Source organism: Excalfactoria chinensis, chromosome 1, assembly GCF_039878825.1.
Source record: "Excalfactoria chinensis isolate bCotChi1 chromosome 1, bCotChi1.hap2, whole genome shotgun sequence".
Lineage (NCBI taxonomy): Eukaryota > Metazoa > Chordata > Aves > Galliformes > Phasianidae > Excalfactoria > Excalfactoria chinensis.
In genome coordinates, this window is record NC_092825.1 from 137,036,140 (window position 1) to 137,057,980 (window position 21,841).

The window sequence follows — 21,841 nt, forward strand, 5'->3', positions numbered from 1 at the left end:
CTTTGATTAACTGTGTTATTTCCCAAGAGTTTTTGAAAGCTTTTAACAGCTAGGAAAAGAAAATCATCATCTCTCATCTGTCATCTCTGGGACTTTGTACTGCATACATCATGCAGCAAAATTCTCAGCAGAATTTGGTATTTTAAACTAGATCTGTATTTTTGGACAGCCATGTGTACTTCAAAACTACTGATTTTATTCTGTTCACTGTAGGTATGCAGCAGGCATTCTGAAGGGTGCAGAACCATAATAAGCTGCTATATAGGTGAGCCTTTTGCTTTATAACAATGACATTTAAATACCTGTCTGGAGAGATTTCTTTCTATTACAAGAAGTTCTAAGACTGCCTATGTAGTTCTAGTCAGGTCACAAATAGCAGCAGAGAGCAAACCAAAAAGCACGTGCACGTACACACATACAAAACAAAACAACACCTTACAAACAAGGGATCACAGAATCACAGAATCACAGAATTGTAGGGGTTGGAAGGGACCTCTAGAGATCATCGAGTCCAACCCCCCTGCCAAAGCAGGCTCCCTACACCACGTCACACAGGTAGGCGTCCAGGCGGGTCTTGAATATCTCCAGAGAAGGAGACTCCACCACCCCCCTGGGCAGCCTGTTCCAGTGCTCCGTCACCCTCACCGTAAAGAAGTTCTTGCGCACATTCATGTGGAACTTCCTATGCTGAAGTTTCAGTCCATTTCCCCTAGTCCAGTCCCCACGCACTACTGAAAAGAGACCAGCCTCGCCACTATGGCTCCCACACCTCAGGTATTTATAAACCTGGATCAAGTCCCCTCTCAGCCTTCTTTTCTCAAGGCTAAACAGACCCAGTTCCCTAAGTCTCTCCTCATAGGGGAGATGCTCCAGGCCCTTCACCATCTTTGTGGCCCTCCGCTGGACACTTTCCAAGAGATACTAAATTTTTATGTGGATTTTCCTAATCATAACTCTTTCAGCTTTAATACAGAGATAACATTTCACCAGTGAGCATAAGCAATTTTATACAGAGGTATACATGTGAGCTCTACACTTCTGGTTACCCCCCATTTCACATAAGGGAAAACTGAGCCAAAGAAGGCAGGGAGGTTACCATGGCAACATAAAACGCACGTAACAAAGGATGAAATTTGAACTCAGGTTTCCAGTTTCCTATTCACTGAACATTGAGAACTTTGGAACACATACATTCCAGCACTCTTTCATAACAGCAGTGGTGTTCGACAGCGTTACCGTGTTTATCACCTGAGTGCAGCATGTTAAAGTCATTAGTGGTTGCTAACAGTTAGATAGCATAAAACATCACTGTTTCTGTGATACTGCATCAAAACCAATTCAAAATGATTCCTTTGCTCATGCACACAGAAAAGCAGTAGTGGCTGTTTGAGCACTTGGCAAGTACAAACCTAGATTAGCATCAGTGTGCAGTGACCATAGAGAGAAACTTTAGATGGGGTAGTTTTGATTCTTTCCCCGCCCTCATTGCATGTATGAGCACTTGGTGCCTGTATGAGTGATAAACTGGTGATAACTTCAATGATTTCAGGTTACCCGCTGTAAGGAATTGCTGGGGGGGGGCAGGGGGGAATAAGTAAGTCATCTAGTGCTATAGTTTACTGGATCAAGGGCACAAGAGCACCAAGCAAATACATCAAATGTTCATAAAGTAACCAGTGATATAACATATGAAGGGAGAAAAAAAACACCAAAGATAGTCACTTACTTTGAAGCTGTTCAAGCAGAAACCAAATACTAACTTTAATTTACAATTCACTTAACTGCTTAACGTTATTCCGTTGCATTATCATATCTATTTAACAGTGATATAAACTGCCATTCTCTCTGCAACAAGAATCCATTAACCAAAAAATTGCAGAGCTGAAATAAAACAAGAACTGGTTTTAAACCATGCATTTTGAGAAACGTTCCAACAATCCTTAGCCACCCAACCCTCACATCCTTACCGGAACTTCAAACGTTTCTTGAGTGTCATCCAGCATCTGAATTTTGATGGAGATGAGTTTTCCTGGAGGTGTCAGAGGTGGTTTCTGTCCATGCTCCAAGGTACTGATCCCAGCGTTCTCCTGAGCTCCTAACCGGGATCCTGCTGTTGGCCTCTGCTCTGTTTCACCCATGTTTAGAGAGAAATGTTTCTTATATCTGGTAAGGGAATAAAGGCAAAGAAGACTTGCATGTAACAGCTGTTGCACGTAAGCATTATGATATATATGCACTTAAAACTGATACACCACCAGGTGACCCTTACCATGAAGCAAAACTGGAAGACTGCCTGGCTGTGGTACCACACAATGAGAGAAGAGAAATAGTCCTCTCTTGGAAAATGCAACAAGACCACATTGGAAACAAGTACTGTGATACAACCTATATCGCAATAAGTTATGCTAATTTTATATACTTGCAAATCAGGCTGTTAGCAGCCAACAGGGCTCCCAAAACTGGGTGGAAGGTGAGGAGCAGATGAGCAACTCCCCATCTGTCAAGCACCATTCCCTCCAGCCATATTGGCACGTTCTCTTTTGCTCCTACCAGTCTCCCCCAGCCCTTTCACACTTCCACCTTGCTTGGGGCCCAGTGAAGCAGGAATGAACACAGGGTATAAGATGATCCCAATAATATGGCCTCAATACCGTGTTTCCTTCAGGGACCAGTTCTGCTCTAGAATGTGAAGCCTAACATGATCCCAGTGGTAGGTCAAGGACTGTGAGAACAGGCCACAAAGAGCCTAGAAAAAGCCAGAGCAATGTCACTAGTTGGGAAAAACAAGGCTCCCCAGCCTCGCTGTGGCTCCTCACAGAGCCCTAGTAAGAAGCAAGGGAACCTCAAGGAACGTTCCATGCTGACGGAAGGTTCCACCATTACTAGTTCATCAGCACAGCTCACTGAAAAGGGATGTCTTCTCTGTATCCACACAAAGAAGCCTCAGGAAGTGGCTTGCTAATTTTGTTTCCACGCAGCTTTTGCACTACATTACGCAGTGCATCTCTGCCAAATAAATATTCTATCCTAGAAAGGGAGCCGAGCTCCAACAATGATTCAGCGTGATTTTTCATTAGCTGGCACAGTTTTCAGCCTTCTTTTCTAATTCAAGGATCATTAGTTTCACTCGGCAAGTCTTGCACATCACACCAGAATTTGATTTCAGTTTTTTCCCCTGTCATTAGACATTCTGGCCATGTTTCTGATGCAACCTGCTGCTACTGTCTATTTGTCTTTCTCAGTAATTACATTTCCATTCCCCGTGACTTTTATGTGCTGATCAATGACCATTAAAACAAAACCAAAACACAGAGCACACACAAAGGACAGAAACGTAACTTTCCAGCCAAGCAGAGGCACAAGAAGAGTACTGCTGTTCATAGCCTGGTTTTACTCTGAGGTTAAAATTATTGAGAAGCCTACGGGGAAAAAAGAAGTACAATATAGTCTTACATAGTGAAATGCCTCAGCAGTTCTACAGTATATTATAAAGAACAGTGGCATAAAGTGCCATGTAATATGATACCGTAAGGATGGAAGAAAAACAAGCCTGTCTTCAGCAGGATATACTATTTACTGCACATCACTCTTCCATTTCCTGACTAATCTGTTCCCACAGACTTCACCCAGCAAGCAGCTGGGGGTAAAGTTTTCTAAGCAGTGCTTTGATTAACAGAGAAGCAGCAATGCACCAGCTGAGAAGGCAGGGAATGAAAAATTAGGGACCACACACCTTTCCGTCTCAACTCAATAGGCACAAGTGAAGGAGAACCAAAAGCCAGTGGGGAACATAGAAGTTTGCCCGCAGGACAACACAGGCGGTACATCTAAGTGCCACAAACTGGTGACTTCTGTAACGAGACAGCACTGTCTTAGTATCAGGCTGAAAGCAATGCTACTGCAACCGCCCAAGTGCAAGCCAAATAGCAATGAAACAAACGCAATTCAATTTTCATCAACTGGCACTATGATCTAAACCATAAGCTGAATTGATTCAATTGATTCTATTCTTTAAAATTAATTAAATTAAAACCTTTTATGAGACAAGAAGCGTCAACGAGAAAGCTGCACTTGGAGGCAGGAATTACAGGAAGACAAAGCTACGGAGCAACACTCCAGGTGTACTTGCAAATAAATCTGATTTTCCTGCATTTAAGTACATGGGGAAACGTAAGCACACACAGTGTCTGGAAATGCCACTAGACACAGATACTGCTCCACAGCCTTGTTAATTCAAAAGCTGTTTTAAGAGCTGTCCTAAAGTCACCACACACAGCACCAGTACTGAAGAAAGGGCCTCCACAATGTCTGTGTTGTTACAGCAGTCTTTGGCTAGTTATACTTCATACAGTCAAAGGAAATCTGTTCTATTTATCAAATCCAAAACGGGGGAAATCAATCCAGTGCAATTCAAGTGATACCATTAAATAATCAACATCAGGAAATATTCTGGAGCTCACACCTTTCTGTAAATGTTCTTCTGACAGGATGATCCAGTGGGCCACACACATTCAGAAAGGCAAATAAACTAGGTGAGACATGGAAAAAGGATCCAAGGTTAGGAGCCAAAAGAAACATGAAGGAAAAGCATAAGCCAAACCACTTCACATACGTAGCTGAGAGGGCTTTTATTATTACTATCAGCAGTTCGTAATATAGAAACTCTTGTAATACGAAAGGGTTGCTCCGAAAGTCATGCCTCCTGTTTTAACATGTTGGCCTATGACATCAGAGGCAGATGATGGTGGCATACAGCTGAGGTTGAACATTCCCACCAGTATCCCGTTACACACTGTTGTCGTGTGACAAATGACAGCAGAGGGGCGGTCTGACAGAATGGCATCTGACATACTCGGAAGAGTGTATGAAGCAAAGGGAGTGCCACTGAATTCCTCCATGTGGAAATAATGGCACCCACTGACATTCATCAACACTTGCTGAACATTATGAGAAGCCCAAGGGGATTAGGCTACCAAACATCTGTCACAATGAGAACGATCAAGTCTGGACACTGGATGGAGAATTTTAAAGACAGTCTCACCCCCCTCAGACCCTTCACTGAGCCAATGAACCTTGATAATCCAAAAGAAAATAATTTAGTGTTTTGTTCTTTGCTGGGTTAACAAATTAAATTGGCTCCTTGCACACTGGCTAACCTAAAGCCAGGGTGAGCTGAGCACAGCCAGCAGTTCTTGCAGCTGCTGGCAGGCCACTAGCTCAACTCAAGCCATCTCACACAATGGGGGGCAACAACAACAGTAGGGCAGCCACTACAGAAAGCCATGTGTGTCATCAGATGAATTATTCAATGTGCTTTTGTCCTAAGTACATGGTAACAACCCACTTACACAGATACCACATCTACATGCTCAGACAAAAACTTCAAGTTCTGAGCATACACTTGGCAAAGGTCAAGATGGGCCTCAGCACGGTGCCACTGAGGTCCTCAGTGTTCAAACCCAGGTTTCAACAGGTGCATTTTATGGCACTTGAAAGGTTCAGGTCAAATGAAGTTTCCCTGTATTTTACTTTGTCAGAAGGAAAAACAATTAAAGTGACCTAACAGTAGCCTAAAGGGACCTAGGAGTAGAAGCAACACCTTTTTTGTTCTGGTGGGGAGAACAAAAGGTCATAAAAAACATTAGGAAATACTGAGGGAAAAGAAAGGAATAAGACAACATTTGAAACACCAGCAGAATGCCTGTTGGAATACATGCTCATCAAATCCATTAATCACTCAGCCTTCCCAGGAGACAAGGAGGTTTAGACACTTGAGGCAAGTCTGAAGGCTGCTCTTGCTGAGGCAGCACATCACTGGGAACAGAGGGCCTTCCCACTTTTGTTACAGCACACTTTGAAAGCAAAGATGGAAACACACTGTATGCTATCCATCTCTTAAAGGTGTGGGGGAAATGGGTGCAGTGGAGTGGCATGGCCATCCTTACAGCTCACGGAGCAAAGCAGCCACATGGCAGGGGCTGCAGTCCAGGCCTTTCAGCTGCTGTCCCACCCCTGTATCCCAGATCACACAGCAATCAGACATCTGAAAGAGATCAATGTAGTCAAGATGACACCGGGCGAAACGACTCAAACCATCTCAATGATTTACAGACCGATAGGAAGAACTACAGCAGCACTGGAGGACTAACAAATAACAAACAAAATCCAGACCTTCCAAGGGATAACAAATGTGGAGCAGCAATCCAGGCAGACTACCCGCAAGTGCTTGTCATGCTCAGCTTCTTGTGAAACCTCTGGAAAGCTTCAGCTGCAGAGAGGATTACAAGGAATACCAGCTTGGAAACACTCCTTTAAAGAGCACTATTCTTCAGTTATATATATAAATAACCTATGAGGAAAGAAAGGATGCTTGGCAGAGTCTGAACACAAAGAGCTCAGAGAAAAAAGTTGTGGCAGGTCTGTGAGACAGAAACTGCCACCGTCTCTAAGGTCCATCCAGAGCTGCACCAGACATTAATGTTTCTGCCAAGCCATTGTATGATGAAGTGTTATCCCAGTATCTCCACAATGACGCGGCAGATTCGTATCAAGCAAATATAATGATAAAAATAGTAAGCTATTAAACTAAGTAACATTATTTCATCTGCAAAATCTACAGTTGAAATAACGATGAACCAATGCAAAACAAATAAACCACCCTCAACTCTTGCTCCAAAACGAAGAACAGCTGAGAGTTTGCACACCGTGAGTACTAATGATGAAAGACAGCCAGTAAATCAAAACCGCAGACTGAAAACTAGCCAAAGGGCAGTGGTCAGTGGCACAAAGCCTGGCTGGAGCCTAGTAATGAGCAGAGTACCCCAGGGGTCAGTCCTGGGCCTGTCCTGTTTAACATCTTCATTAAAGGTCACGATGATGGGGGCAGAGTGCACCCTCAGTAAACTCATGGATGACACTAAACTGGTGGAAGTGGCTGACTCACCAGAGGCCCACACTGCCACTCAGGGGGTCTATGACAAGCTGGGGTGGTGGGCTGACAGGAACCTCACAGAGTCCAACAAGGAGAAGTGCAGAGTCCTGCACTGGGGAAAGAACAGCCAACTGCAGGCACCACGAGGTGCTCAGTGCCAACCAGCTGCAAAGCAGCTCTGCAGAAAATGATCTAGAGTCCTGGTGGACACCAAGTCGGATGTGAGTCAGTAATGTGCACTTGTTGCTATGACGGCTAACAATATTCTTGGCTGCATTAGGCAAAGCATCACCTGGAGGTCAAGAGACCAAGAGAGGTGATCCTTGCCCTGAAGTCAATGTTGGAAAAGCTGAAGTTGTAATACTGCAGAACTCAGTACAAAAGAAAAATGGGCATAGTAGAGAGAGAAGGAAGTATTACATGAAGCTGGTTCTTCTGTACCTTTGGGCTCTCTTTTGGGATTAAAAAATAATGATCTATATTTTTGTAATGAATTCAGAAGTAGGGAGGCTCTAGGTATGGTATGGTCCAGACCAGCACTAGAGGCTCACATATCGTCCCCATGTACGGTCAGCGGAGAACAGGATGGAGAGCGAGTCCCTAAACTGGGTTTAGTTTCTAAAAACAGATTTTCTATTTTTTATGGCTGCCTACTTTCTGCCCATCTCAGAACTGGATACTGTAGCATTTTGCACACTTTGCAGCAAAGAGAAATGGCTTTAAATAAAGCAGAGTAACCACAAGAGCATACAAATCATCACCTGTCATGAAAATAAACACAGCCCACAAAGTTGCCCATCTCGGTCAGACACTGAAATCTCTAAATCCCGCTGCTTTGCTTGATGACACCAAATTAGGTAGAATGGGAAACCAATGTAAAATTCTCAGACTGTCATACACTGGCGCATAGCTGCTGGCAGGCCATTAGCGACTGCGTTACTTGTCCCTGAATCTGACACTGGTTTCTTATTCCAGCTAATTTGGTGCTACCAAGTAAGAGAACTGCACTGCAATACAAATCTGAGCCCTCGGTCTGCCCATCAGCGTGACTGTACCACAGAAATCGGGTCAAGTGCCACAGCAGCTTTACAGACATTCAAACTAATCAGCGTACCAGTAAGGTAGGCTGAAATCTGGAATAATGAACGTATATGTATGTAAAGGACAAGACATGACATTAAAAACACATCTTGCAAGCCTGTCTGTACAGCATTTAGAGCAACCATGCTCATTACTACTTTTACCTTTAGGGCCATTCAGCTTCCAGCTTGAGCTCATTTATCTTCATTACGCTCAGGTCCTCGAGCTGTTTGTGATTCTGTGGTGCTAGCAGCTGTCCCACATTCCAGGTCTTTTGCCAGGTGTCAGCAAAGAGCAGTCCCACCCTGCACAAATCTAATGCACACTGTCTCTCTCCTCAACTACACACCTGTCAGTAGATCTATCAACGAATGCAACAACGTGTTCTTGCACACTTTTGCAATTGCCTCTGTGAAAAAAATCTCATCTCTGAAGCATAAGTACAGACTGCTCCGTGGATCGAGCCAGTCTAGTCTGCAAACGGTATTAAAAAAAGAATAACAACAACACAAAGCTGAAATTACTTTTGATTACTGTCAACAGTATCAACAAGGCAGTAAACAGACTAATTCCTTGTGTGCTGTGCTTTCCAGACAACCCTGCATTAGAAATTTCTGGCAGGCACGGAACCCTTCTTTTTTCTTCCTTCTCTGAATATCATGCAAACCAAGTCATCAGAAATACACACACACACAAATATATACACACACATATATACCTACGTAGAAATGCAGCAATTGTACATTTATATGAGCCATTATATTCAACGAAACCTTTGCATGCTGACCTTCTGAAAGGAACCCTCCCCCAAGGAGGCTCTTCCCGTGAGGTTTCCTTGGACTAGCTGTGACCACTCCCCAAGCCCTAGGGACTTGTTCCCACTCTTTATTCTTCACCGTGTTCCCTTGTGCCAATGATTGATGCTATTTACTCAAGTCAGGAATGCCAATACCAGAGTCAAACCAACAGAGCCAATTTTTAAGTTTTTTCTTCAGCTTTTACATCAGCCAAGCCCAACAACACTGTACAAATAGGTAGCTTCGGCTATTCCTGGAAGGGAAAACAGTGTCTCATCTGCAACGCAATGGGAATGGTCAGTTCTAACTGTTTGGCTTGTGACTCTCCCCTAACAACTGTGCTTTCCCTTCAAAATCAGTGACAGAGTCTGAGCCAAATGTCTTTCTGAGGGGAGAAGGATTCAGTAGTTTACTTGATCCCTGGAGAACAGGAGGCTGAGGGGAGACCTTATCGCTCTCTACAACAACCTGAAAGGAGGTTGTGCTGAGGTGGGGGTTGGCCTCTTCTCACACATAACCAGTGATAGGACTAGAGGGAATGGCTTCAAGTTGCGTCAGAGGAGGTTCAGGTTGAATACCAAGAAAAATTTCTTCTCCAAAATCATAGAATCATAGAATCATAGAATTACTCAGGTTGGAAAAGACCTTGAAGATCATCAAGTCCAACCGCAGCCTAACCAGTAGCCTATCTCTTAAAAAACAACCACAAAACAATACCACAACAACAAACCTCTGCTAAATCATATCCCTGAGTACCACATCCAAACAGCTCTTAAACACATCCAGGGATGGCGATTCAACCACCTCCCTGGGGAGCCCATTCCAGTACCTAACCACCCTTTCTGTAAAGAAGTTCTTCCTAATATCCAACCTAAACTTGCCCTGGCGCAACTTGAGGCCATTTCCCCTCGTCCTGTCACAAGTCAGTAGTGAGAAGAGACCTGCCCCACTCTCACTGTAAGAACCTTTCAGGTACTGGAAGATGGCAATAAGGTCTCCCCTCAGCCTCCTCTTCCTCAGACTAAACAGCCCCAGCTTCCTTAGTCTCTCCTCATAGGGCTGATTCACAAAAAAGAGTGGTCAGGTGCTGGAATGGGCTGCCCATGGTGGTGCTGGAGTCACCAACCCTGCAGGTGTTCAAGAAACACTGTGATGTTGTACTGGGGGATGTGGTTTAGTGGGCAATATTGGTGGTAGGCAGATGGTTGGACTGGATGATCTTGGAGGTCTTTTCCAAGCTCAGTGAGTTTGCGATTCTATGAAATGGAGAGCTCCAGTCAAGCCTGTGTAGCCACAAATCCCTTAACAGCTCAGAAGCAGATATTGCTACATAAACGCTTGGTTTGCTATTAGACACATTACAATTTGAATGGACGGAAAGGCTGCGGAAACTTTGCTGCTATGTAATACATGCTAGGAACATACAAAGAGGGATTTTAAAAGCCTCTCATTCTTGTGTTCCCAGATAGGAAAGTTTCTCAATCAATGGGTCCCCCCAGAGCCCACAGTTAGTCACTGAAAACACGAGTGAAGTGGGTAAGAAGTTAAAGCAGTTTGGTGGTTCAGCAGTAATACGAACCCCTCCTGAAACCATTAAAAGCATTTTCCAAAACCCTTTCATGCCATCACTCTGCATAAATAAAGCTGCTGCACCAGCTGGAGTGCTCTGGGCTCACTCACCCATACAACACCTCATGGGAAAGCCAAGCCGAATATGCTCCTAGAAGAAGAAAGTAATCTGATTTGCTTCCAGATTTAACAGAATTCTGAAAGGGATCCAGCAACTCATACCCAGCCTATAGTTAACATCTATGTTTTCCGTGGAATAAAAACATGTCGAAAGAATTAATAACACACGATGATAATACTACCGTTCAGCAGCTGGGAGGAAAATTCTGAGATAGACCTGCTTTTGAGAAATAAACAGCTTGCGGGATATAGTATTTCTCTGAACCAAATGCAAATATGTAGTTGAGGTATTTGTGCTGACTCCTCCAGAGAGCTGTCAGAAGCAGGATTTCAACCCTAGTGTTTCAGCAGCCCCCCAAGGAAACTCTCCCATCCCTGAGCATGCAGACACCCAGCAGAAGATGCTGCAGTCAGCACGCACAGATCCCCATTCTCTACCCTGTTAAGACAGAGACCAGGTACATACGATTTGTTGTGCTGATGGTACGCGGCACAGGAACGGAGCAGCAGCTCATGAGCTGACCAGCACACGCTGCATAAAAGCAGCTGTGCATGAGCTCGCACCACTCTCATGACCCTGAAGCTTGTAACCACAGAGGACAACGACATCTACACTCAGCATTACGTACCCAGGGAAGATGCCTATCCAAACATGTTAAATTGAAGTCGTAATGGTCTTGACTAGCTTCCTTCTTGCCCAGAGCTTGTGATCAGAATCCCACAAAATTATTACATACGCACAGTCTATGGTCTTCCACCAGGAAAAACATATTTATGGTCACGATTGTATACACAGTGCATAACCCACTGCAAAAACAGAAAGAAATCCTGCAGGCTTTAAATATTTAAACATTTGCTACTGAAAGAGACATTTTATAAGTTTGTAAAACAGTTCAATATGACTGAATATATATATATATATATATATATATATATATATATATATAAATTCTTCTACCAGAAGCCTTCATTATACTTGGCCAAAGAACAACCACACTGGTAACAACACAGCTCCCAGCAAGAAATGCTTGGGCCATCAAGAAAACTAAATTGCTTTTTGTACTGCTGTTTAGAAAACAACTTAATAGACTTATTGGCATCCCGGTGGACATGCAGCAATCGGGTTGGGAGGTTAAGACTGCACACAATCTAGATTGAAATATCCTACAGAGTTTAGAAACTGCCTTCCCCTCCCCCCCCCCCTGCAAAATAGTTGTAAAACTTACAGCAAAACCTTCAAACTTGCTTACGTTTCTATCTCATTTCTCTTTGTGCCAACAGTAGAAGCACTGAAAGAACTATGGAGAAACCCTACCTGTGCTGAGCTGTGCGTCTAGACACTGTCTGTCCCTTTTTGTCTGACGACAGCTCTCCCAACCTTCTAAGACACAATACCTCTCTGTCTTGAGATAACTGATAACACCACGTCTCTTTTGTGAACAGCTATTAGAGGCGTTCTGCGGCCACAGGTAAGTCTACATTTTATTTCCAGCTCAACTGTAAGTATTCGATATGCTGCATGAACACAGACTTGGGCTGTTTTTCACAGAAGGCAAAGACAGACCAAAAAACCTGTTAGACCAAAAAACCTGTGAGTTGCCGTTATGCCTGCAAAATAAACTGCTTTCCCATATAACCTATTTTACCTATAACTTTCTTCACAATGAAAGCTGGCATAAGTTACTCCAAACCCCAGCACTACTATTGCAAGCTTTACAGGCTGGATCTGGAGACAGGCTTGCCTGACCAACCACATCACTGTACTTTTATCAGCGAACCTGTTTCAGTACAGATCACATCTCCCTGGATTCTGATGCATTTCAAAGCTAATTACTATCTTACAAGTGTGAAAAAGCATTATCTGCAGAATCTATACTTTTTACCACCAAAGGGGCCAGTGGGAAGCATCAGTTTTCTTGTTCTGTTCCCCTCCTTGCAGAGTTTGAAAGCAGAGAAAACAGAAATATTGCCAAATCTGCCCACTGGCCTGCACCATTCTCTCTAAAATATCCTCAGAAATAGTACCCAAAAACAGTCTTTACAATCTAAATGGAACGAAGAAATGACTCGTATTTATGTATTTCTTTTTCAGTTAAGACATCACAACATAGAAGCTGCCAGAGAAAGATCATGAAGAAAGAGGGCCACTGCAAATAACGCAGGACTTCAAAGGAAACACTGCCTGGATGATTTTGATGGATGCTCTCCCTAAATAAAAGACTTCCACTACCACTACGGCGCAGCCACCATAGGGCATAACAGCAGGTCACACTAGTGCGCTAGGTCAACAGGAAGCCTGGCTATTAGATTGCTCCCCCTGCGAGAACATTATAGACTCATCTTCTTTTCTTGGCTCCTGACTCTCAAGTAACTTTAGATTATGCTGAACACGGAAAGAAGCTTTTATGACTGCATCCGATAGTGGCATAGAGCAGGCAGAGACTTCTGAAGTGTGAATAACTAATATCTCCCAAGAGCCTTCCCTAGCTGAGCATGCTTGAACTTTGCATGCTTCCCCAATGTCAAGCAAACCATGCCTCTCTGTCAGAGGAGAGAGGAGTCCGACAGGCCTTGCATCTTCATGATTGTCTATGACAGAGCTGACCCAAGCTCTGCAGGGTGAGCAGGGTGCCTGACCTCCCCATGGGTCTCACATGGTAGGAAGGAAGAGCTAATCACACCTGGAGCCATGCTGGATGAATGCCGCTCCCAAGGTGGTTGAAGGGATGGGCCAGGAAGAAGATGGAGATAGGGGCCCATGCACAGATTGAGGAAGGCAAAGGGGAAAAAGCTTATTATGGATTTTCATTTATTTCAATAAGAGAAAAAGTCCTTAAAGGAAGAGGTAAGAACTAGGAGCTGTTTGAGTTAAAGCATGCCAGCAGACTCTAAGGTAGCCCTTCCTGTTCTTGCACGCTGTAACCTGATTTCCCCACCCTGACGCTGCCAAAAAGCATTCTGCCTCAGTCACTGCACAGAGTAGCATTGCCAGTTAAAGGAAAGACATTCAGTATTTATTTTCCCTCCATGCAGCATCATTAAGGCTTATTAATGACACCCTGCTGTTAAGACAATTAACAACTATCTTTCTGCAGGTAAATTTACTCTTGGAAAAAACACTTAACTTTAGAATCACCATACCTGTATGAAAGGAAGAGGAATGACATTTATCCATGTTTCATATATATGGAATTATAGACAGAAAACCCAGGTCCTTGAGGTACCCAGATACCGCCTCAGAGGAGTCTGTAGTCAAAATCCACTTACTGATCTAGGTCAAACAGACTGAAATCCAAAGCAAATCCACCAATTCTATGCTCCCCATCTGAAATTCTGAGGGCCACATCATTTTTCGAGTATTTCACATCTAAAGAAGGCTGCAGAATGTGAAGACAGGTCCTTTTACTACAGGCTGCGTTCAAGAACACAAGGCTTTCTGAGAGTTAGCTGGCAAATCTCAAGTTTTATCAAGACTTTTAACTATTTTCTGAGTGTTTGTCATTTCCTGACAACAGAGGGACTTCTGTCAAGGCCAGAATCCAGTTCTTAGAAGCATGAGGCCATCAGCTCCCTTTAGCTACCCACCTCAAATAAGCAAATAACGTAACTCACACTACCTTGAGAGTCCAGAAAAGACTATCCTCCATTTTCATACTTCCTGAAGATGCATACTTTGATTTCTGCATAGGCTACAAGTACAGCATCTGTCTTTAAATGACACCTTATTATCCAGACAAAAAAAAAGCATACAATTTAACATGCTTGGCACTGTCCCTACCCCACCCCCAACCTCTCTACCCCTATAGATGCCCACAGCAAATTTCTCCCTGCCTTAGGTCCTCCCCTGTTTCTCCCCATCCCTGCTTCCAGCCATCCACCTCATACATGCACAGATGCACAGTCGTCACAACTCTGATCAATTCAGAAACATGGGAACGCTCAAATGTTTTTATGCCAGAAGTGAAGGAAATAGCAATTCTCTGCAGCCATTCAATAACATACTTCTGCTCTGACATCACGCAGACCCTTCTCTATTTAGACTCCACAGGGAAGGGTTAGGCCACCCTGACCACACAAGCAGGAAGAAAGAAAATGCCCAGTATCAGTAGGAACACAAACAAACCATCAAACTTACTGCAGGTTCTCCTGAATGAAGTCAAAGCTTTGGCCAGGAAAAGGAGATCAGCAGAACTGACACCTTATTTGCCACACAGGATTTCCCAACTCAAACACCTTCCCCTCTGCCCCCAAACCTGTCACTGGCAGACACAAGTTGATAAGTATGCCATAGGGCTATTTACTTGCTTTCCAACGTACAAAGGCACGCAGTGAACCTCAGGAATTGCACACTGAACACAGGCCCCGTGACACAGTATCTCCCGCCATAACTTTTGGCCCATGAATTCAACAGGAAGCAATGCAGGAAATTCAAGGCATCGATGCAATTCCAGACCATGCCCTTCCTGTCTGGGGAGAGAGATCTAAAAGCATCTGGGACTCCTGCTAACAGAACCAGTCAACACCTCTTCTGAAGAGGAAGAAAAACCAAAACAACAAAACCCAACCATCAGCTACCCAACCCAAAGGTAAATATAGTTTAGTTGGCACATGTAAGAAGGGACCACGGTGAGTGCTAGTCAGCATTCTACCTCCATTTCACAGACATGCATAGACCAAGAGCAGCCAGCCTGAGCGCTGGCTGAAGTGATAGCTCAAAGCTTGTTCTGCTGCAGCCACAGCCATGATCTTGAGCCCCCTGGCCAGACCCCAGCGCCAGGCCGAGCTGCTGTGTGCACCTGTGGCCTGCTCAACATGCACAGAGCAGGCAGCAGCACAGGCTGTGGGCAGCACCTCACGTGCTCTGTGCATTCCCCTGCCGAGCACGGTTTGCCACTGACACTGTTGGCTCCAAAGGTGTCCCCAGCGCACGGTCCCCTCACACCAGCTGAACCGTCAGAGGCAGAGCAAGCAGCAGCCACAGCACACAGCCATGTGGCCGCTCCCCAGCGCCTCAGGTACTGTAGGGAGCTCTCCTTGTTCACACAGGACACTGGACAAATTTGCTTGACCTCTGAGTCACTAAATCCACAACTAAAATATACAAACAGAAAAGGAAATTCCAATTAGTGAGAGAGCTTGGGGGAAGGGAGACAAGGGAAGAGAATATTCTTTCCTGTATCTATTTTTAGGCTACGCAAGGCTGTCTGAAACCATGGCAATGAACCTGCTATAAATCCCCTCAGCAGCTCCATGTTTCGTTCCTTAAAGACAAGGATAAATGAGCATGTACTATGGATTAAATGGCCTAAATCAGAAGTGAATAAACTAGCAGGCCGCTGGAACGCACTTGTGAGTTCAGAAGACTGCCAGCTATGCGAGATAGGAGACCAACCGCTCAGTCAAACACCTAGGAAAGAAGTACCACCACCACCCACCTCAGGGCGGGCTGTGGCAGCAGCCATTGCAGCCTCAGCACCCAGCTTCCTCCTTCAGGCTTGGGCTGGCTGACTCAGGTGTGCCCTTGGCCTATTGCTGCCCATGCTCCGGTCTGACAGCTCAGCTGTTCATCAGGCTGCACTCTTAAGATGCTTTGGGTAGTTAAATAGATATACTTATTTCAAATCTAGCAATTCCCATTCATACCCTTCACATTTGCTGACGAAATAACCTGTTCTGTATTCTTACATGGCTAAGGATATCGCATTCATTCTGCTTTTCAGTCCTTTGCCATAAGCACCAAAGTGGATGTATCTGCTGCTTTGGAGGACTGCAACATCCCACAAAGCTTAGCTCGGCTTTCATGACAGCCTTGCTTGGTGTGTAGAGGACCAAGACAGACAGTCTCCAAAACTGCTACTCATCAGCACTAAAGGAAAAGTAAAAAATAGAAACAACCACTTTATGGTGTTAACAACATTAAAGCCAGTGGAAAACACCAGGACTTTTTTCCCTGCATGGGCCACAAAGGACAAGTAAGCTCTTTTGCTCAGCCCAGTTGCAGCATTCACAGCACCCAAGCGGTGCGGTATCAGCTTCCCTGCATTGCTAAGCAACGCTGCTCCACATTACCTCAACTGATTCAAGGGAGGGAAGTTGATTCAGAAGCCATTGAAAAAGGGAGAAGCTAGATAAAAACGACTGCACAAAGCTCACACACACAAGCCAGGATCCCGCGTGGTCAGAGCAAAAAGCAATTAAAGGGAAACAGTGACTCAGGAAGGCACAAACTGAAGCAGAATAGAAAACATCCATGCCCAAAACAAGACAGAAGAGGGAAAACAAAGCAGGTAGGAGAGGGAGAAACAGCACTACTGTATCACCTCAGATACCCACGGAACAATGAATTATGTTTTCCTTTCCAGAGTGAAAACCAGAAAAGCGTTGTAATAAAGATAAAGCAGATAGGAAGTCAAGTCCCAGAACGTGTGAATTAGGCAGCATAAATTGAAGTTTATCAGGCAGCCTGTTTAAAAACAAGAGGAAAAGGAGGTGCTTTTTCCACGCTACAATTAATTACAGAATTCATTCCAGAGGATGCCATGAAAGCAAAAAAATTAAAACAGATTAGTGCATGATTTGATGTATTTATATAAGAAAGTCTGCCTGGGGCTGTTAAACAAAGGTGCAGAAATGACTTTCTTGCTCAAAGCCCCCTTGAACCAAAGTCTGCCAAAAAACTGGGAGGGATCATCTTTTTCCTCCGAACATTACTACTGGCCATTGGCTGAGGTAGGATACTAGGACTAAACCAGATCCCTGCCTGGAGCCATCAGAACAAAATCCTGTGTTCCAGGTCCAGGAATCCGCAGTGCTGAGTATATTGCTGAAAAGTCCAACCTTTTGATGTCCACCTCCCCAGCTGCATACAGCTGCTGAAGCCACAAAACAAAGGTTTGCTTCCCGCTGTGGCTGTACTCGATTAAGCATGTTCCTGTTACACCAACACAGCTAGACTACATGTTTCCAGACTGCATAAGGTATGACTAAGCCATAATTTCACCTACACTGAACAACTAGATTTACTCACTCCTGTTTTGTCCTTAACAGATACTAAAAGCTTCCTTACAGCCGAGTTACAAAAGAAGTCCTGCCCCCCAGTCTAGCTGGCTGAAATCAATTACGGTGCTGCGCTAGCAAATTTGAAAGTCACTTGAGAAGCTGAAAAGCAGAAGGCAATGAGGAAGAAGAAGGAGGAAGAACAAAGAGGGTGATCTTCTCCTGCAGGACTGTGAAGCTGACAGGCAAGGGAAGATACAACATGAAGTGCAAAACCTTGTGCTTCCTTCACGTCCCCTACCACTCACGCAGCTCTCCTCACAAGAATCTCCTAAATACATGGCAGGCAGACCACAGACCTGGAAGATGTCAGGAAAGAAGCCTCTCTGAGATTTATGAGGTACTAACAGATTTAGGCGGCCATTTGCCAGGTGAGACATATACCACCTTGCACAGCCTTAGCACCGTACTATAAATACAATTATATTTTGTGCCTAGCTGTTAGCCTGAAGGATTTCTTATCTGTTGTTAAAAACATGCTTAAAATGCCCTAAAGAAAGTATACGTAGTTTGGTTTCCATTCAGAAACACTAACTGTGCTTCCAGAGAGAAATGAATTTGCATTTTGCAGCATCAACCATTTATAGCTTAAGTATCTAGAAAATATTAAGAGCTCAGGTATGTTACTTCTCTTGAGAGAAACCGAGTGAGCTGAAACATGCATAAAGCCTCAAACACGCTGGGAATCACTCATGAGGAAACGTCCAACTTCAAATCTCTTTCCAGATAACAGCTTGGCCAGTCAGACCTCTCTTGCCCCTTGCCCTCTCTCTCTGGCATTAAACACTACCTTTCACGCTTTCCTATTGTGCTCTGCATGCAGAGTTTTGCCACAAAAGCAACAAACCAATCTGTTCTGATACTGCCTTGGGCTCAGCTGCTATTTCAGACACCCTGTAACTCCTGCAGCGGGTGGTGGTTTTCCTGCTCTGCACAAACCACTCACCACCATGGAGCCTGGAGGAGATTGCTTTCACCCACTGTCCAAGCTCTCAGCTGAACAATGCTGACCACACAAACCTCTGCATAAAGCCATAGTTGGTTCCTACTGGTTGCCACAACAGGCTGGCAACAGAACAGTTGCCCACATTTTCCTTCCTGGGCAGCAGATAACAGCAACAACAACTCTTAACACAATCTGAAATACAACTGAGCAGCCTGCTGAACACCAAAGCTCAGTTTCTGATATGCCTTCTGCTGTTGCATGAAAAGGTCACCTCTTCCTTGAGATGCTGGCAGCGTTTGTCAGATGGCGGTCCATCTGTTTAGCTCCTCTCGGATCACCTTCTTGGGCCTAGTTGCCTTGGCTCAGTGATTAACCCACTGACACCAACACAGACACCAAGACGACCTTTCAGTGACCCTCAGTGACTTCCAAAGAACAGCTATGCCCTTCACCAAAGCGCAACTCCATCCAGAACACCGACACCAGGTAACTGCTGTCCCACCTCCTGTGGTAACACTGCATCACTGCAGTGCACTGCCTCAAAGCAAAGCTGTAGATGCATCTTGGAATACATCTCTACTCTAGTTCTTGGTACCTCCTCTCTTTCTCTCTCCATGTCCCTGAGTGCTGCTAACTCTAAGAATATTTACTGGACAGAGAACGGCCATTAAAAGTCATCATTTAAAGCTCCCTATAAAACACTCAGAATCATACTATTTCAGTCATGGGATCCACCACCAGCGATGTGCCTGCTAGGTATAACAAGTATCAGAAAAGCAGATTTCTTCAGTATGACCATACATGTAGTTCAAACAGAAAATATTTGAAAACTCTCTTATGGAAGGAAGAATAGGCCAGTTTTTCCCCTCAGGCCATAAAGCTGATCAGTGCCCTATTCTTACCCTATTCAATGCTTCTGTGCTTTCAACACCAGCTCTTCCCAGTTTAGTACAAACCTATAGTCAAACTCAGCCTTAACAACTTCCTCTGTATTACAGACCCTTTGAAGTTAATGTCAAGATATATTTGTCTGCTCCGGGTTGTTGGTTTTTTTTCAGCCCCTGAAATTCCTTTCATGTTTCCCATTTCAGCAGCTTATGATCCTGGCATTTTTCAAACAAACCCTATGAAGGAATGGAATGCTGCACCAAGCTTCACAGCCCTCAGTAAGACCTACTCACCAGCAGGAAACTTTGCCATGGCAGTTCACATTTTGCCTAACAGCAAACACGGTCTTGAAATGGAGTTTTTATGTACCACTGCCTGAAAGGTTATTTCAGAGGTAGTGACTCTCTTGCTCTATTTGCCTCTGTACACAGCATCTAGATTTTGCTCCTCTTATGCTGTTACATGCTCAACACAGAGCATCTATCAGGTGCCTTCTGCAATCAAGTCATTCTTTCTCCCCTTCCCCCCTGCCCTGTATTCAGGCTTAGTGGGCAAGTCAAAGTGCCCTAACAAAGATGTTTTCCAGGGGAATTTGCTAAACTCTTCTGGTAACAGTATCAGAACAATTACTGCCATAAAATGACACCATTTTTAAACACGCTCCTTTGTGTGCTTCGGAATTCATTCAGCCAAGGAGTGAGACAATGAAGCCAACCACCAGCAGGGCTCCAACTGCTCAGCACAAGCCTGCAGTTTCCTAAGAGCTTTGTTAAGAAAAACATCTTTCAGAGACTATTGTCTCACCTAAACAAAAGGCTATTTAACCGCACTCTCATTTAACCCAAAGGAGAAGCTACTGTCACACCAGGCGTGTTTGAGAGGGCCTGTGACTGACTGGCTATAAATCATGGATGAATACTCTGGGAACCACAGCCACAACTATGACAATCCCTTCTAGATCCAACCACAGAAGGAGAAAGTGCTGAAATCTTTGAACTGCTAAAGGAGGTCAGCAGGCACATCTTTGCTAGGCTGCCCAACTTCTGGTATCGAAGAGTATGCAAGCAAAAATTCACAAGTCTCATTACTGTAAAATTAAAGCTTGGAACCACAAGGGAGAAAAACTGGAGAATGGGAGGTGAAGAAGGGCATGGGAAAAACTCCGCAAAGCTATATGACTACCCATCAGATCAACAAGAGTATTCCTTCATTGCCCAGCTTCACTAAGACAGGAGGGCAAAACAGCCCTGGACTATAAGGATGAACAGAGACTGACTGAACCAAGCTCCTGTAAACTCCCTAAAAGAAAGTTCAAGCACAGCACTTTTCAGTTTAAGCGTACGTGAGATTCTTTGTTTTCAGTCTTGCATTGTAGAAGAAACCTCTAAAAAATCAAAGGGTAGAATCGATTTGGACTCCAAACATAGTTTGTTCATACTCACAAAACGCCTTCCTAGTCCCTACAAAGGAAACTTGAGCTCAGGAGTATGAAGGGATCTGCTGTTGCTTATGTAAATGGCATTTTGCTCTAGCAGGTTTTAAAATAAACTGTCTGTTCCCTTCCTCAAAAAGTTGAGGTTATCACAGCAAGGAGACAAGTAAAAAATAAACATGCCCACAACAGCCTACAGTTTCCAGGAATTGTGCTTGGAAGGATCTGCATCTAGGTTATTTCACTCACCCCCCAAGAAGTGAAGTGGCAGGAAATTCAAGTTCACATGTATAGGGGAAAGAAATCTCATCTGAATACACAATCAGCCACGCATCAAGTTGTCTGCAGAGGAAAATGAGGTGAAAGTCAAAAATAGGCACAAACGAGCACAGGCTTGTGCCTCTCATGATATGGAGCTCCCCAGACTAGGACTAGCAGGAGAATTATCACAGGCCTTGCTTGGAAACAAATGGAGTCTGAGTAATAACGACAAAAAAAGTCCTTCTATCCAGCTGCCCTTCAGCATTTAAGAAATATAATGCAACGTCACAGTCTGCACCTCGACAGCGTCCTTTTGACTCACCTCACTAATTACTCAATATATGCTCTACTGCAATGTTAAATTTGGGAAAGCGGGAATAAAAGACTATTTTTGAAGAATTTTTAATAAATTTTATGATCCAAATGGGAAAAAAAAACAGCACAAAAACTCACATTAAGATTTCATTTGCCATTTTCCTCCAGAGGTTCGTGTCTATCAACTGATACATCCTGGAAATATTTATCTGCAATCAGGTAACTCTTTACACCTACTTTAATGCCTCTTCTCTCTGTAACCAACCAGTTACACAATATTTACACACATTTCTAAGTTTCACGTAGCTGCATTTACACATATTGCTTTTACAGCTATTGCGTTGGGAATGAGCAGATCTCTTCATGCTGCAATGCTGATTTTACTGTGACGCTCAACACACTTCATTTGAAAGGAACTATACTGAAAACACTACAATGGCCAAAAC

The 21,841-nt window shown here is 44.1% G+C and overlaps 1 protein-coding gene across 6 annotated transcripts in view; it reads right to left on the reverse strand.

The window, feature by feature from the left end:
- FARP1 (FERM, ARH/RhoGEF and pleckstrin domain protein 1) overlaps positions 1–21,841 on the reverse strand; it is a 193,578-nt gene that overhangs the window by 156,701 nt on the left and 15,036 nt on the right. For 4 of the 6 annotated variants that reach the window (XM_072348229.1, XM_072348204.1, XM_072348246.1 and 1 more), the window contains exon 2: positions 1,968–2,163. In XM_072348229.1, the coding sequence (XP_072204330.1) occupies positions 1,968–2,138 (171 nt within the window). In that variant the 5' untranslated portion in view covers positions 2,139–2,163. Of the gene's footprint in view, positions 1–1,967; positions 2,164–3,733; positions 3,852–4,462; positions 4,484–6,171; positions 6,191–21,841 lie in introns of those variants that run through there. The other 2 variants (XM_072348212.1, XM_072348221.1) reach the window with 2 other exon arrangements.